The 17,528-nt window shown below is 38.1% G+C and overlaps 2 protein-coding genes across 2 annotated transcripts in view; both read left to right on the top strand.

Annotated features, from left to right (window-relative positions):
• The first annotated feature begins 10,223 nt into the window (after positions 1 to 10,223).
• LOC103083862 (olfactory receptor 4D10-like) lies at positions 10,224 to 11,158 on the top strand. Its single transcript, XM_082931009.1, is given in 2 exon segments — positions 10,224 to 10,473; positions 10,476 to 11,158. Coding segments are annotated over 2 exon segments (933 nt in total).
• Positions 11,159 to 13,282: 2,124 nt separating this feature from the next.
• Positions 13,283 to 17,528, top strand: part of LOC103072121 (olfactory receptor 4D11-like) — a 6,263-nt gene continuing 2,017 nt past the window's right edge. Inside the window, exon 1 of the mRNA XM_007455820.1 lies at positions 13,283 to 13,293. Within this exon, the coding sequence (XP_007455882.1) occupies positions 13,283 to 13,293 (11 nt within the window). The remainder of the gene's footprint in view (positions 13,294 to 17,528) is intronic.

Here is a 17,528-nt window from a genome sequence, read left to right as displayed (position 1 = left end):
AGTGGCTGTATCAATTTACATTCCCACCAACAGTGCAAGAGTGTTCCCTTTTCTCCACACCCTCTCCAGCATTTATTGTTTCTAGATTTTTTGATGATGGCCATTCTGACTGGTGTGAGATGATACCTCATTATAGTTTTGATTTGCATTTCTCTAATGATTAATGATGTTGAGCATTCTTTCATGTGTTTGTTGGCAATCTGTATATCTTCTTTGGAGAAATGTCTATTTAGGTCTTCTGTCCATTTTTGGATTCGGTTGTTTGTTGTTTTGATATTGAGCTGCTTGTAAATTTTGGAGATTAATCCTTTGTCAGTTGCTTCGTTTGCAAATATTTTCGCACATTCTGAGGGTGGTCTTTTCATCTTGTTTATGGTTTCCTTTCCAGTGCTTAGATTAGATCAAATCTTGGGTCACAAATCAAGCCTTGGTAAATTTAAGAAAACTGAAATCGTATCAAGTATCTTTTCTGACCACAACGCTATGAGACTAGATATCAATTACAGGAAAAAAATCTGGAAAAGAATCAACATTGATTGAATCAAGATTGTGAAAATGACTATACTACCCAAAGCAATCTACAGATTCAATGCAAGCCCTATCAAACTACCACTGGCATTTTTCACAGAACTAGAACAAAAAGTTTCACAATTGGAAACACAAAAGACCCTGAATAGCCAAAGTAATCTTGAGAAAGAAAACGGAGCTGGAGGAATCAGGCTCCCTGACTTCAGACTATACCACAAAGCTACAGTAATCAAGACAATATGGTACTGGCACAAAAACAGAAATATAGATCAATGCAACAGTATAGAAAGGCCAGAGTTAAACCAATGCAACTATGGTCACCTTATCTTTGGTTAATGAGGCAAGAATATACAATGCAGAAAAGACAGCCTCCTCAAAAAGTGGTGCTGGGAAAACTGGACAGCTACATGAAGAGAATGAAATTAGAACACTCCCTAACACCATACACAAAAATAAACTCAAAATGGATAAAAGACCTAAGTGTAAGGCCAGACAGTATAAAACTCTTAGAGGAAAACATAGGCAGAACACTCTATGACATAAATCACAGCAAGATCCTTTTTGACCCACCTCATAGAGAAATGGAAATAAAAACAAAAATAAAAAAATTGGACCTAATGAAAATTAAAAGCTTTTGCACTGGAAAGGAAACCATAAACAAGATAACCCTCAGAATGGGAGATAATATTTGCAGATGAAGCAACTGACAAAGGATTAATCTCCAAAACATACAAGTAGCTCATGCAGCTCAATATCAAAACAACAAACAATGCAATCCAAAAATCGGTGGAAGATCTAAGCAGACATTTCTCCAAAGAAGACATACAGATTGCCAACAAACACATGAAAGGATGTTTAACATCACTAATCATTTGAGAAATGCAAATCAAAACTACAATGAGGTATCACCTCACACCAGTCAGAATGGCCATCATCAAAAAATCTAGAAACAATAAATGCTGGAGAGGGTGTGGAGAAAAGAGAATCCTCTTGCACTGTTGGTGGGAATGTAAATTGATACAGCCACTATGGAGAACAGTTTGGAGGTTCCTTAAAAAACTAAAAATAGAACTACCGTATGACCCAACGATCCCACTACTGGGCATATACCAGTATATGAGAAAACCATAATTCAAAAAGAGTCATGTACCACAATGTTCATTGCAGCTCTATTTACAATAGCCAGGACATGGAAGCAACCTACGTGCCCATCAACAGATGAATGGATAAAGAAGATGTGGCACATATATACAATGGAATATTACTCAGCCATAAAAAGAAACAACATTGAGTTATTTGTAGTGAGGTGGATGGACCTAGAGTCTGTCATACAGAGTGAAGTAAGTCAGAAAGAGAAAAACAAATACCTTATGCTAACACATATATATGGAATCCAAAAAAAAAAAAATGGTTCTGACAAACCTAGGGGCAGGACAGGAATAAATACGCAGATGTAGCGAAGGGACTTGAGGACACGGGGAGGGGGAAGTGTAAGCTGGGACGAAGTGAGAGAGTGGCATGGGCATATATACACTACCAAACGTAAGGCAGATAGCTGGTGGGAAGCAGCCACATAGCACAGGGAGATCAGCTTGGTGCTTTGCAACCACCTAGAGGGGTGGGATAGGGAGGGTAGGAGGGAGACACAAGAGGGAGGAGATATTGGGATATATGTATATGTATAGCTGATTCACTTTGTTTTAAAGCAGAAACTAACACACCATTGTAAAGTAATTATACTCCAATAAAGTTGTTAAAAAAAAATGCTAGGCCTAAATAACTTTGCAGGTGATTTCCAATAAATATTCAAGGAGCCAGTAATTTCCAAATCTTATACATTTTAGAATGCTCCTTAACTCATTCTATAAGAATTAGCGTAACCCTATTGACAAACTAGATAATAGCACCTAATAGATCCAATAATATCACATATCTAATATAGGTGTACATACCAATCACATCTTTAGAGATAGATGTAAAATTCTCATAAAACATTAGGAACTTACATAGCAATGTATTACACAGCAACAAGACCAAGTCGAATTTATTCCAGAAATTCAAAGAGAAATATTTATATAATTCACTGGAATTACAGATTAAAAGAAGAAACAAGGCAATTATCTCAGTGATGCAGAAAATATTCACTATAATTCAACCTACATCCCTAGGAAACAAAACACCTAAGAAGCCAGGAACTGAGGAAAAAAGTGTACCACCTCAATAAAGAATATCAACAAGAACAATATAGCAAACATTATACTTAATGATTAAACATTAAAACAATTTTAATACTGTTCATAAATAGAAAATAATGCCCACTATCACCACTAATATTAATTATTAAACTTCAATTCACTTACAATTCAAAAACACTACAGAAATGAGAAAGTATATAAAGGTGGGAAAACTGGAGGAAAAAAAGTCATTATTCTCAGATATTGAGAAGATATACCCAAAATGCTATAAGGAATTCACTGAAACATTGTTGAAAATAGTAAAAGAATTCAACTTGGTGGTAACATATAAAATCAAATTACATGCATCATTTTTTTCTATACACCACCAATATTCATGGAGAAAATATAATAAGTGCTATTTTAGGCAAAATGAAAGAGCACAGATCATGACGTAAAGTCCTGATTTAAACATGCACATGCATTGCTTCTTGCAAATATACACTTCAGTGCATATCAGAACTCACAAGAAGGGAAGGGAAAGCCTCAGGACCAAGAACAAACATAAAGCAGAAAACCAGAGAATTGAATACTCCTCCATCAGTGGAAGGGTAAACTGGATAAAAATCATCCCACAGCAAAGATCACAATGAAATTGTTTGCCTCAACCTGAGCTTTGAGTGGAAAAAAAATCATCTCTTCTGAGAATTCAAAACCCTGACAGGAGTTTGCATTGCCTACATGAAATGGGAAACTCCAAAGGGAAAAATTAACTAAGAGTAATTCAGGGTTAATAATGACTTACGATGCCTGGAAGAAACAAATATTTGCCTTCTCTGAAGGAACGCACACTGAACCTGAGCCTTCCAAGATTTCCACATAGGTAGCTGAACATAAATTCATAATTCAAAATTCAAAATTCATGAAGAAACCAGCCATTATTAGCAAGAATCAAAAGAAACAACCAAAGCATAACAGACTCTCAAGGACCTGAACACTGGAGTAATCATATACAGAATGTAATGTGAATAAGAAGCTAAAAAAATTAAAGGAGTTTTTGTTTGTTTTCGGCTGTGTCGGATCTTTGTTGCAGTGAGTGGGCTTCTCTCTAGTTGCTACATGTGGGCTTCTCTCTAGTTGTGGCATGTGGGCTCCAGGGCACGTGGGCTCTGTAGTTTGTGGCACGCAGGCTCTCCTGTTGAGGCGCACAAGATCAGTAGTTGCTTAGTTGCCCCGCGGCATGTGGGATCTTAGTTCCCCGACCAGAGATCGAACCCACGTCCTCTGCATTGGAAGGTGGATTCTTCTCCACTGGACCACCAGGGAAGTCCCTTAAAGGAGTATTTTAAATGAGCAAGAAAAAAAGATAATAAAAGAAAAAAAAGTAGATTTGTAAAAAGAATGAAATAGAACTTCTAGAAGTGAAAGCTATAACCAACTGAATAACTCCCTGAAATTGGTCACATATATACACAGAAGGATGTTTAGGAGACTTAGAAAAGAAAATGAACAAATCTAATAAGTAATATATCTGCATGAGTTCCAGAATGAAAAAATATTATGAATGAGGAAGGGTCACTATTTTATGGGATATAACTGGGAAATTTCTATAATTGATGAAAAATAAAAATTCCCATATTCATAACATATCATCCTAGAATACATAAGGAGTAGTCCACATATAGTCACATTGTGGCAAAACTGTAAATCACCAAAGTCAAAAAGTACATCATTTCTATACACTAACAACAAACTATCAGAAAGATAAATTAAGAAAACAATCCCATCTACAATTGCATCAAGAGAATAAAATACCTAGGAATAAATTTAACCAAGGAGGTGAAAGATCTGTTCACAGAAAACCATACAATACTGATGAAAGAATTTCAAGAAAACACAAATAAATGGGAAGATATTCCATGCTCATGGTTTGGAAGAATTCTTATTACAAAATTTCCATTCTACCCAAAGATAGCTACAGATTCTATGCAATCCCCATCAAAATTCCAAAGGCAATTTTCACAGAAATAGAAAAGCAATCCTTAAAATTGTGTGGTACCACAAAGACCCTCCATAGCCAAAGTGAACTTGAGAAAGAACAAAGCTAGAGGCATCACACTTATCATTTGAAACTATACTACAAACCTGTAGTAATCTAAGCTACATAGTAGTAGCATCAAAACAGATATATAGACCAGTGAAACAGAACTGAGAGCCCAGAAATAAATCCATACAACTACAATCAATTAATTTATGGGAGAAAAGCCAAGAATATACAATGGAGAAAGGATAGTCTCTTCAATAAATATTTTTGGGAAAACTGGATAACCACATGCATAATAATGAAATTGGACCCCTATCTTATACCACTCACAAAAATTAACTTGAATGGATTAAATATGTAAACATAAGACATGAAACCATAAAACTCCTAGAAGAAAAACTGGGGGAAACCTCCTTGGCATTGGTCTTGGCAATGAGTTTTTGGATCTGACACCAAAAACACAAGCAACAAAGCAAAAATTAATAAATGGAACTACATCAAACTGAAAAGCTTTTGCACAGCAAAAGACATAATCAACAAATGAAAGGACAACCTACAGAATGAGAGAAGATATTTGTAAACCATATATCAGATAAGGGGTTAATATCCAAAATGTATAAAGAACTCATACAACTCAATATAAGGAAAAAAATCCAATTTTAAAAAGGGCAGAGGAACTGAATAGGTATTTTTCCGAACAAGACATACAAATGGTCAATAGATACATGAAAAGGTGCTCAACATCACTAAACGTCAGAGAAATGCCAATCAAAATCACAATGAGATATCTTTCAACACCTATTAGAATGACTATAATCAAAAAGACAAGAGGCACTGTTGGTGGAAATATAAACTGGTACAGCCACTATAAAAAACAATATAGAGTTTTCTCAAATTAAAAACAGAACTACAAATGATACAGCAATTCCACCTCTGGGTATATGTCCAAAGGAAACGAAATCAGGATGTATAAGAGGTATCAGAACTCCCATGGTCCTTGTAGCATTATTCACAATATCCAAGAAATGGAAACAACCTAAGTGTCTATCAGTGGATGAATGGATAAATATGTGGATAAATACGTATATATTATCAGCCATAAAAAAGAAGGAAATCCTGCCACTTGCAACAACATGGATGGACCTTGTGAAATAAGTCCTAATGAAATAAGTCAGACAGAGAAAGATACATACTGTATGATCTCATTTATATGTGGAATCTAAAAATCTGAATTTATAGAAACAGAGTTGGTCACCAGGTGCTGGGGGTGAAAGAAATGGGGAGATGTTGGTCAAAGGGTACAAACTTCCAGTTATAATATAAATAAAAGTTTGGGGGGGTCTAATGTCCAAAGCGGTGATTATAGTTCACAATACTGTATTATAGACTTGAAAGTTGCTAAGAGATTACATCTTTTATTTTTAGTATATCTCCAATTATGTTTCAAAAACATGGATGCAGAAAAGAAACTGGCATGCCAAGATATTTATTTATGAGTAGCTACATAATTTTTATTTTCTTCTTTGTGTTTTGATTTGGGATTCTGTCACATGCAACCCAGGAATCCTCATTAACATGGGGCTCAGTGAATATTTATTGAACGGATTAAAAATCATCAGAAATTTCACTGGTAGGAACCTTTAGAAATCTGAACTCCGTTCACTTTGTTTCTATTTTCACATCAGGACGTTCAATGTGACACCATTTGTGACGGCTACTGGCTCCTTATATTGACCTTTGCAGCTTTGAAAAGGAATTTTATGTATGTTCACAGTCATGAAGCATAAGAAGTAAGACATGCCCTCTAAGTCTGCTTAGATATTGATTTTAGTATGTTTCAGAAGTAATACATGTTCACTCTAGACTACGGAAGAGAGTATGTCTTAAGTGACCTCACCTCAAAAAAGAATTAGCATATATGTGAGATAATGGAGTTTTTAGTTAACACTACTAGGATAACCATTTTTGCAGTATGTAAATGTATCAGATCACAACATTGTCTATACCTTAAACATACACAACATATATGTCGATTATATCTCAATAAAGGTGGAAAAAATACCCATCTCAAACACCCTAACCCAGGCAGTTTTTATTTTTGTAGACTAGTTTAATATACTAAAACAAAATCGAAAAGCAGGTAAATCCAAATCCATCATCATTCTAGAAACAAAGTACCTTCCATATGAGATGAAACCATTTAGTAATTGCATTAATCTTAAATAACTACAGTAATTGTGTGGACAGCTTTACTAATGTACTTATCTAGCTGTATGGAACTTGAGAGATTCCATGTGAGTAAAGTGTTGGAAAACAAGAAAATCGTGCGTTCCCCAAACACCATCTAAGTCACATTTCCCTAGCTGAGGGGACACATGAGACTATAGGCAACCTGTGTATAATCAGAAACTGGACTAATAGCAAAGGATTTGGGGGCCAGTTCTCTTCTTCTAGTTTTTTGGCAATATAATTAAAACTCACTTGTCTGTGGTGTCCTCTGACTCTTGCACGCCAACAAAATTGGATCCTTTTATTAGTGCAGGAACAGCAATTGGCATGTCTTAACAAAGTTCTGATTGAGCTGTCGATAAAGGTATAGGTTTCATTTATTGCCTCTAAATAATTTGGACACCAACCAAATTATGTTCGTGTGTGTGTGTGTGTGTATCTTGGTGACTTTTTAATAACTCCCATTGAAAATTCGTCACAAACGGCACAATCAGGCACTTGACTTCCCCTCCCTGTCCAATAATATTCCCTTTTCAATTCTTATATGAGACCTGAGGCTGAGGGATTTGTGCATAAGGCACAGTGAAAGAACCTTGATGATGTGATTCTTTGAATCTACCCTTTTTTTCTTGAAAGGGGAGGAAAGACACTAAGATATTTAGTCCTCCAAAGGGCTTTACCTTCAGAAACAAAATTTCCAAGAATTAACGTCACCAGTGTTTTGTTCTGCGCTCAACCTAAGGACATACAATTTGTACTTGGAGTTTCAGGATCAAAGGAATGAGGTAAAGACATTCAACTCCTAGCTAAGGTTAAGGTTACGCATAGTGAAATTGAGATGTCCTTATTGATTTTGTAAAAATAGTGTGACTTTAATACTTCTCAGTTGTATTAAATGTTTCAGAGCCAAGATGGTCTTCTCAGTGACACAGACAGTAAAGGTGGGTGTTACTAATGGGAAGAAAGATGTCGTGTTAAGAGGAATGCAGAAGTGTGGTCCATTCAGTGTGGTTCTCAAAGCCCTTTCTGCCGAATGCTTACCTTCAGACAGACTTTATCAAACATTTTTGTTATACCAAATTAGACTATATAGTCATAGATATAATCATATATATATATATATATGATTGAAGGTTTAAAAAAAGACTGTTTCTTTGTTTATTTTCATCCTATTTCCATCTCTTCCTTCCCTTCAACCAAACATAAATTCATAATATATTCCATATGAAAACCAAGAATAACATTATCCCTTACTAAAGGATAGTGGTAAAATTAAATACTTTTAATACCTCTCCACATAGAGTAAGCTCAAAAAATAGTAGCTTTTGTTACTGTTGAAAATCATGACATCTCCTATCCCCTCCTATCATAGGTCCTGCTCCACCCAATTCTACTTCTGCTCTTCTTATAACACAGTTCACATTTGATCATGTATTACGTTCATCAATTTACACGATCATTCATTTCGTTAGCCTGAAAACACTTTGACAATGTGGTCCAACTTATCTACATGCATCTGAAGATTACAATAAACGGTCACTTGCTAAGTATAAGGAGAAACAAATAATGATTATAGGGGACTTCCCTGGTGGCACAGTAATTGAGAATCTGCCTGCCAATGCAGGGGACACGGGTTCAAGCCCTGGTCCAGGAAGATCCCACATGCCGCAGAGCAACTAAGCCAGTGTGCCACAACTACTGAGCCTGTGCTCTAGAGTCTGCGAGCCACAACTACTGAGCCCACGAGCCACAACTGCTGAAGCCCACCACAGTTGTGGAGCCCGAGCTCCACAACAAGAGAAGCCACCACAGTGGGAAACCCGCACACCGCAGCAAAGAGTAGCCCCTGCTCTCTGCAACTAGAGAAAGCCCATGTGCAGCAATGAAGACCCAACGTGGCCAAAACTTAATTAATTAATTAATTTAAAAATAATAATTATAAAGTCTCCTGAGAATGCTTTATAACAGCTTGAGTAAAATTGGGCATTATTCTAGTAATATCAATGTCTCTTCCTGCTGTGTGATTCCCTCCACTCTTTTATCTTTGATCCACAAAAGGAAAGAGGCAGAGAAGAGCATGCCTGATACAGTACGGACCACCTCTCAGAAGTGGCTCACTATCTTTCTTCTCTCCCCCAGACTCAAGCAAGAATCACGTCAGTTATACAAGATGAATATGTTCTAGAGATTTTTTGTAGATAACTGTGGCCACAGTTAACAATACTGTATTGTGCACTTAAAATTTTTAAGAGGGTAGCTCTCATGTTTGTGTTTTTACCACAATAAGAAAAGTTATGATATTCTTTGAGATTTGGATTTACACAGTTTCAATCTGTTTTCCAATAGCAAATTTTAAGTATTTTTAAAGAATTATTAAGTAAATTATCTCATTAGTATAAAGTAACCACAATGACAAGTTACCTACACAAAATAAGAGGCTGCAATTTTATGAAATTCGACATAAAACAGCCAAGAGCAAGGAAACTGACTCATGTACAGCAACAATGTAATCAGAAACAGAAGACAACTTTTTTTAGCAAGTCAACAGAATATTGGCTAATAGGAATATTAAACTTGTAAACTATAAGTCCACAATGGCTGGAGCCGTGTCTTACTTACCTTTGAATACAAAGATATGGTTTGAATACAAAAAAAAATGCTTCAGACAGCTCTTGACATCAATAAATTTGTGTGAAATTAAAAATAATAATAACAGGGGTCTTCCCTGGTGGCGCAGTGGTTGAGAGTCCGCCTGCCGATGCAGGGGACACAGGCTTGTGCCCCGGTCCGGGAAGATCCCACATGCCGCAGAGCGGCTGGGCCCGTGAGCCATGGCCTCTGGGCCTGCGCGTCTGGAGCCTGTGCTCCGCAACGGGAGAGGCCGCAGCAGTGAGAGGCCCACGTACCACAAAAAAAATAAAAATAAAAGAAATAATAATAACAACATTAAAAAAACCAAAATAAATTAAATAAAACAGACTGCAAATGTAAATGTCACTACTTAACACAAATGCTTATTCTTTCCAAAAATAGATTAATAGGAAAAGAAGTATTGAGTGATTTCACATGTGATGATTTGATTGGGTCCCCAAACTGATTGCAATCTTTAAAATATGGACAATTCAACACATTGCGAACACTGCGGCCACATGAGGAACACCTGAACTGCGAGAAGAAAACAAAGTAAATGGCTGAGTGCTTTCATACAAAGTAGCTTCAAAGAAAACAGAGCAAAACAGGATGAGTCCATGGAACTGGGAAACTGCACCAGGGTAAAAGAATTTTTTTTCCTTGGCCTAACCCAGGATCAAGGACTAAGCCTCGTCTTATTCCTTTTCCTACTTTTGGCGTATGTGACAACTCTGCTGGGAAACCTCCTCATCATGGTCACAGTGACCTGTGAATCTCGCCTTCACACCCCCATGTATCTTTTGCTCCGTAATTTATCTATTGCCGACCTCTGCTTTTCCTCCATCACAGCTCCCAAAGTTCTGGTGGACCTCTGTCCCAGAGAAAGACCATCTCCTTCAATGGCTGCTTCACGCAGATGTTTTTCTTCCATCTTATTGGCGGGGTGGATGTATCTTCTTTGTCAGTTATGGCATTAGATCGGTACATGGCCATCTCTAAGCCCCTGCGCTATGTGCCCATCATGAGCAGAGGCTGATGCATTGGGTTAATAGTGGCTTCCTGGGTGGGGGGCTTTGTCCACTCCATCGTGCAGATTTCCCTCTTGCTACCACTCCCCTTCTGTGGACCCAATGCTCCTGACACATTTTACTGTGATGTCCCCCACGTCCTCAAACTCGCCTGTACTGACATTCTTATGCTTGAGCTATTGATGATTTCCAATAACGGACTGCTCACCATGCTGTGGTTCACTTTCCTCCTGGTGTCCTATATGGTCATATTATTATTACTAAGGTCTCAGGCAGGGGAGGGCAGGAGGAAAGCCATCTCTACCTGCATAGCCCACATCACCGTGGTGACCCTGCACTTCGTGCCCTGCATCTATGTCTACGCCAGGCCCTTCACCGCCCTCCCCACGGATAAGGCCATCTCTGTCACCTTCACTGTCATCTCCCCTCTGCTGACCCCCCTGATCTACACTCTGAGGAACCAGGAGATGAAGTCTGCCATGAGGAAACTGAAGGGAAGACTCATGCCTTCTGACAGGGTGTAGACTGATAGCTCAGTCTCACCACCTTTGAAAATGTTTGTGCATCAAATAAACTATATTTCCTAAAAGATTTCTGATTAATTTTTATATTTCTACTAATATACATATGACTTACAAATATTCTGGTCAGCATGCAATAATAATGTAAAAAAAAATGGGGTTTATGTTACAAAAGACGTAGAGAAATCAGATAGTTAGCCAGAGAAGTGTATGTCACTTTGCAATACAGCCTTGAAAGAAATAAAGAAAATGGAATCCAATACACGCAGACAATTTTATCACATTGGATAGTTGCAGGGTTTTTTTCAGCTCTGTTGAGTTACAATTAACAAATACAAATGGCATATATTTAGGATGTACAACTTGATGTTTTGCTATCCATAGATATTGTGAAATGGTCACTGGGGGAAAATGAGTTAAGGTAGGGTCTCCCTTGTTATTTCTTACGACCACATGGGAGTCTACACTTAACTAAATAAATTTTCTAATTAAGAAAAAACAAAAAAATATATATACCCAGACATTCCCTCTACATTTCTAAAATGTTCATAGGAAGGGAGCTGAGACACATTAGAAAATAACACAGTTTGGGTATTTGGATTCTATAAGATTTTTCATGAAGTGATCACATTATAAAGAAGTAAACACATCCAAGCGAAGCACCTGCTCTGACTCTAGAATATGAATAAATTAAATATCTATTTCCTGAAGGTTTTCCCTTCCAAAGCCCACACTCCAGCCGTTGAGAGCAGGTGCCTTGAAGTCAGCACAGCTTGCATTAGAATATGGACCTCCGCATTTATGAGTTCTGTGACCTCACACGGGTCCTCAAGTTCACCTTCCTCTGAAGCCCTGGCCCACTGGCCACTGGCCACTGCTCTCCCTCAGCGCCCTGCACTTGGCTCCAGCACAGCATTCAGGACCCTGTTTCCCATTCCTTTTTCTCTTTATGCTTTATTTATAGTTTTATCCCCAGCACCTGGCAGAGCAAGCGGAACATAGAAAACATTCATAAAAATTTAAAAGGTCGATGAATGAATATTGCCTCTCACTCGTTTTTGCTGCTAAAATCATTGGAGAATATGGTTAAGCAAACAACCGATTCGTTTTTATTCCCCGACAACGTGACTCCTTAAAATGGACAGAAACCCCTGCAGCTGCTTCAGACGACGCATATACACTCAAAAGGGTTGGAATGAAGTGGAAAACATTATTCTGTATATCAACTCAGCTTTTATTTGTTTACTTACTATGCTATTTACAACTGCTGGGAGGCTTTTTTCCCTCCATTTCTGGAGGTAGATAATAGACCTTAATTTTTTTTTTAATTTAACATCTTTATTGGAGTATAATTGCTTTACAATATTGTGTTAGTTTCTGCTGTATAACAAAGTGAATCAGCTATATATCCCCATATCCCCTCCCTCCTGCGTCTCCCTCCCACCCTCCTTATCCCACCCCTCTAGGTGGTCACAAAGCAGCAAGCTGAACAGACCTTAATTTTTTTTTTTAGTTATAAAAATGTTCATGTCGTGGTACAAATCTCAGCCCACAAATCAGACATGCAAAGGCCCTGAGGTGGGGGTGTGCCCAGAGCATCCAGGAAACAGCGAGGAGGACTTTGTAATTAGATGAGAGGAGGCAAGGAAGAGAGGGGTAGTATTTGAGGTCAGAGAGATAACTGGGCCATGGGTCCAGGTCATTAGGACTTTTTAAACCATTGGAAGGATTTTGACTTTCACATTAAGTAAGATAGGATGCACTCGGAGGGCTTTGAAAGGTGGATTAATTATGCATGTTTTAAGAGAATTGCAGGAGCTACTGTTATGAATAGACTGAAGAGGGCTGAGGACGAAAACACGGAGACCAATTAAGAAGTTACTATAGGGCTTCCCTGGTGGCGCAGTGGTTGAGAGTCCGCCTGCCGATGCAGGGGACACGGGTTCGTGCCCCGGTCCGGGAGGATCCCACGTGCCGCGGAGCGGCTGGGCCCGTGAGCCATGGCCGCTGAGCCTGCGCGTCCGGAGCCTGTGCTCCGCAATGGGAGAGGCCCGCGTACTGCAAAAAAAAAAAAAAAAAAAAGAAGTTACTATAGCAGAAATAATGAAGACATGACTTCGGGTAGTCATGGTAGAGTGGTGAGAATGTTGAAAAACTCTGAAGGTCCAATGAGTAGAATTTGCTGGTGGAGCCAGTGTGGATCTTATGAAAGTTCCGTTACACACTTTGGTCAGCACCCCACTGAGATAGATCTCTTTCACTCTCACCTACATAACCCTTCAGATCCAAGGGCTCCTGCCAACATCTGTGTGTCACACTTCAGGAATTTCCCTGCAAGGGTGAAGCTGCCTAAGGAAATTGTTCACAATCCCTAAGAACATTTATTTCCCAATAGGAAAATTACAAGGGGAACAGGGGGAAGGAGACATCCTGGCTAAAGTGACCTAACAGGATTCTTGCTGCAGGCAGGCCAGGGTGATCAGACATCACCTGGCAGGTGCTGGAGGATGAGAAACCTGATTAGATGTGGAAGGTGATCAAATGAGGAGGGCGGAGAATTCTGGCTAAAGTGACTTAGCAGGACTTTTGCTAAAATAGGACAATGCAGAGACAAACATGGAGGTCCAAAAGTCTAGACTTTGTTGAAAAATTCAGGGGAGGCTGAGCAGGGTTTGGTCAAGGAGAGGATCTTTACTACTGCTAGAAAATTTTAGACCCCAAACAAAAATGTGTGTTCCAAAGTGTGTGTATCTAAATAGCACATAGTGTATGTGCTCTTTAATTATCCCCACTGAAACAACTTTTCCATCAGCAGAAGTTTTCCAGAGCCACGTCCAACTACATTCCCTCTGATAATTCTCACACTGGTTTGGGGATTAAGGAATTGGTAAATATGATGGGGCACTCTGTATCAGCATGGAAGAGCCAAGAAAATAGGATTCCGTGTGTCTGACCTTTCCACATAAACATGGAAGAGAAGCCATTGAAATCACTGGCCTACAGAGGTGTATTTAACAGAATTTTCTGAAGCTGAATGATTCATGTGAAGCTTATGTAAGATGTTGGAGTTCTGGAAAGAAGATTGGAGATTTTAGGTAAGATGTATAACTCTACCTGGGTATGTACGTCTGTGGTGTCTGGGTGTGTATGTGTACAAGTGAGAAATTTTGACATCTAGGTGTAATTGTTAATATTTATAAATATATTTTGACTGCAAATAATGTAATAAGTACACGAGATGGTGCATCCCAGTACGAACCTTCAGGGACAGACAGCATAGATAAGAAATATTAACAAAGAAGACATTGCAAGATGAGACACATAAAAATGAATTCAGTTTGGAACTGGGAGAAGGCAGTTTTTGTTTTCTGGCACCCCTTGATTTGCACAAAGGAGAGATTTTTCTCAGGCTTATTTCGTCTAGATGGACCCCCTCAGACTGACATCTACAGAGGTATTCCTTATGTTAAATTTAATAAAACTAGAGAGAAAAATAAAATATTGCAAACCTTCAAAAAAACTGAAATAATTGTACAATGAACACCTACATACTCTTCCTTAGCTTAACCAAATATATATATATATATATATATATATATATATATATATATGGCAATGCTTTTCTTTCCTATGTCTTTCCATGCCTGCATGTTTGCATCTCTTCATTCTTGCCAAACTTCTCACTCACAAGCAACTTTTATATATTCAAATGGCCCCCTAAAGCCAGAGCTCCCTTTCTCTCCATTCCCACGTGCCCCTAATGTAAATGCCACCTCCTCCAGGCAGGATTCTCTGAGCCTCTTAAGGAGAAATCATCCTTTTCTCACACACAGCTTTTCATCTGTCCTTAGATGGTCCCCATCAGTCCCATATTACTATTAGATTTCAATTGTTTTTCCACTGGTTTAGGATTATATTCCTTTCTCTCAAATAACTTAGAATTATGCCAATTTTCCATCAATATTCGCTAAATAATTAGGTAGATTCAAAATAGCAGAAAGAAGCAGCAGGATCTGGAGGATGTTGTCTGCATTATCAAAGATAGTTTGTGAACATGGGACCTATTCCTTTCTGATAAATGGAGACTCATTCACCCAAATCACACAGGGGCAAAACCAGGACTTGAGCCCAGACAGTTCTCCTGCAGAGACCACGCACTAGCCTTCTCTGATCTGCTAAGATGACATCAGACAAGAAGCCAAAATAAGCAAACCCCCTTCTTACTGCCATACAGTGGTTGCCACTTAAAGAAAAATACCTTCTATTTTCCTCAAAACAGGTTAGTCTGATGAAGTTGTAAAATACATGTTCTGGGAAATATTCAGCTCCTCCAAAAGATTGTCAGAGTATTTAAAGAAGCTGTGTGTCTGTGAGATTTACTGACCCAGAGCTTTTCTTTTAGGTAACACACGTATAATCACACTTATTATGGATTAGGCAGTGCTTCCAGTACTGATGCTTTACATAGATGAATTCATTTAACCCTTAAAAAAATTATGTGAAGGAGATGCTACTGTTTCTAAACACCAATGCAGAGCTTGGGGCCAAAGTGGTGAAGCAAAAAATACACCCAAAAAGTGGGAGGGGAGTAGCTTTCCCCTTTCCTTTGTTTCTGATTATAGCAAAAAAAAAAAAAAAAAAGGGAGATAAACTGCAAAGAAAGAAGTTAAGCCCCGTTTCAAGGACTCACCAAAAAACAAAAAAGGAATTCAAAAGCCATAAGAGTATATGGTAAGTATATGTTTAACATTTTAAGAAACTACCGAATTATTTTTAAAAGTGGTTGTACCATTTTATGTTCCCACCAGAGTTCCAATTCATCTCATTTTTGCCCACTCTTTTTTTTTTAATATTTTATTTTATTTTATGTATTTAGGCTGTGCCGGGTCTTAGTTGCAGCATGTGAACTCTTAGTTGTGGCATGCATGCGGGATCTCACTCCCCCACCAGGGATGGAACCCAGGTCCCCTGCACTGGGAGTGATGAGTCTTACCCACTGGACCACCAGGGAAGTCCCGCCCACTCTTGATATATCCATCTTTTTAATTTTAGCTATTCTAACAGGTGTGTACTATTATCTCACTGTGGTTTTAGCTTACATTTCCCCAGTGATAAATGACATTCAGCATCTTTTCATGTGTTTATTTGTTACCCCTATATCTTCTTGTTGAAGTGTCTGTTCAAACCATTTGTTCTTTTTATTTTAATTGAGTTGTTTGTTTTTTTATTATTGAATTTTAAGAGTTACAGCCATGCACTCCTAGATACTTACCCAAGTGAAATGAAAATATATGTCCACGTGGAGACCCGTTCTTTCTTTTTTTTAATTTTAACACGCTGAAATTTAATCATGTCCATATTTATATTGAATATATTTATTTTCAATTTCTTGTTTTTATACACACATAAAATATAATATGGTAAGTACACATAGTATTATTTGTTTTTTTTTGTTTTTTGTTGTTTTTTTTTTTTTTGCTTAGCCCAGTCTTTATTTTTTTTAAACATTTTTATTGGAGTATAATTGCTTTACAATGGTGTGTTAGTTTCTGCTTTATAACAAAGTGAATCAGTTATACATATACATATATCCCCATATCTCCTCCCTCTTGCATTTCCCTCCCTCCCACCCTTCCTATCCCACCCTTCTAGCTGGTCACAAAGCACCAAGCTAATCTCCCTGTGCTATGCAACTGTTTCCCACTAGCTATCTATTTTACATTTGGTAGTGTATATATGTCTATGTTACCCTCTCACTTTGTCCCAGCTTACCCTTCCCCCTCCCCGTGTCCTCAAGTCCATTCTCTAGTAGGTCTGTGTCTTTATTCCCATCGTGCCCCTAGGTTCTTCATGACCTTTTTCTTTTTTTTTTTAGATTCCATATATATGTGTTAGCATACGGTATTTGTTTTTCTCTTTCTGACTTACTTCGCTCTGCATGACAGACTCTAGGTCCATCCACTTCACTACAAATAACTCAATTTCGTTTCTTTTTATGGCTGAGTAATATTCCATTGTATATATGTGCCACATCTTCTTTATCCATTCATCTGTTGATGGACACTTAGGTTGCTTCCATGTCCTGGCTATTGTAAATAGAGCTGCAATGAACATTGTGGTACATGACTCTTTTTGAATTATGGTTTTTGGAGACCTGCTCTTTATGTGTAATAGCCAAAAATTAAAACAACCCAAATGTTCATCAACAAGTGAGTGGATAAATAAACTGTGGTATATCCATACAATAAAAAGGAACAAAATCTTGGTCCACACCAAAACATGGATAATTTTTATGCGTGAAAGAAGCCAAACAAAAAGAGAGTAGGGCTTCCCTGGTGGTGCAGTGGTTGAGAGTCCGCCTGCCGATGCAGGG

Source organism: Lipotes vexillifer, unplaced genomic scaffold, assembly GCF_000442215.2.
Source record: "Lipotes vexillifer unplaced genomic scaffold, Lipotes_vexillifer_v1.1 scaffold977, whole genome shotgun sequence".
Lineage (NCBI taxonomy): Eukaryota > Metazoa > Chordata > Mammalia > Artiodactyla > Lipotidae > Lipotes > Lipotes vexillifer.
This window is presented reverse-complemented; position numbering and strand designations above follow the sequence as displayed.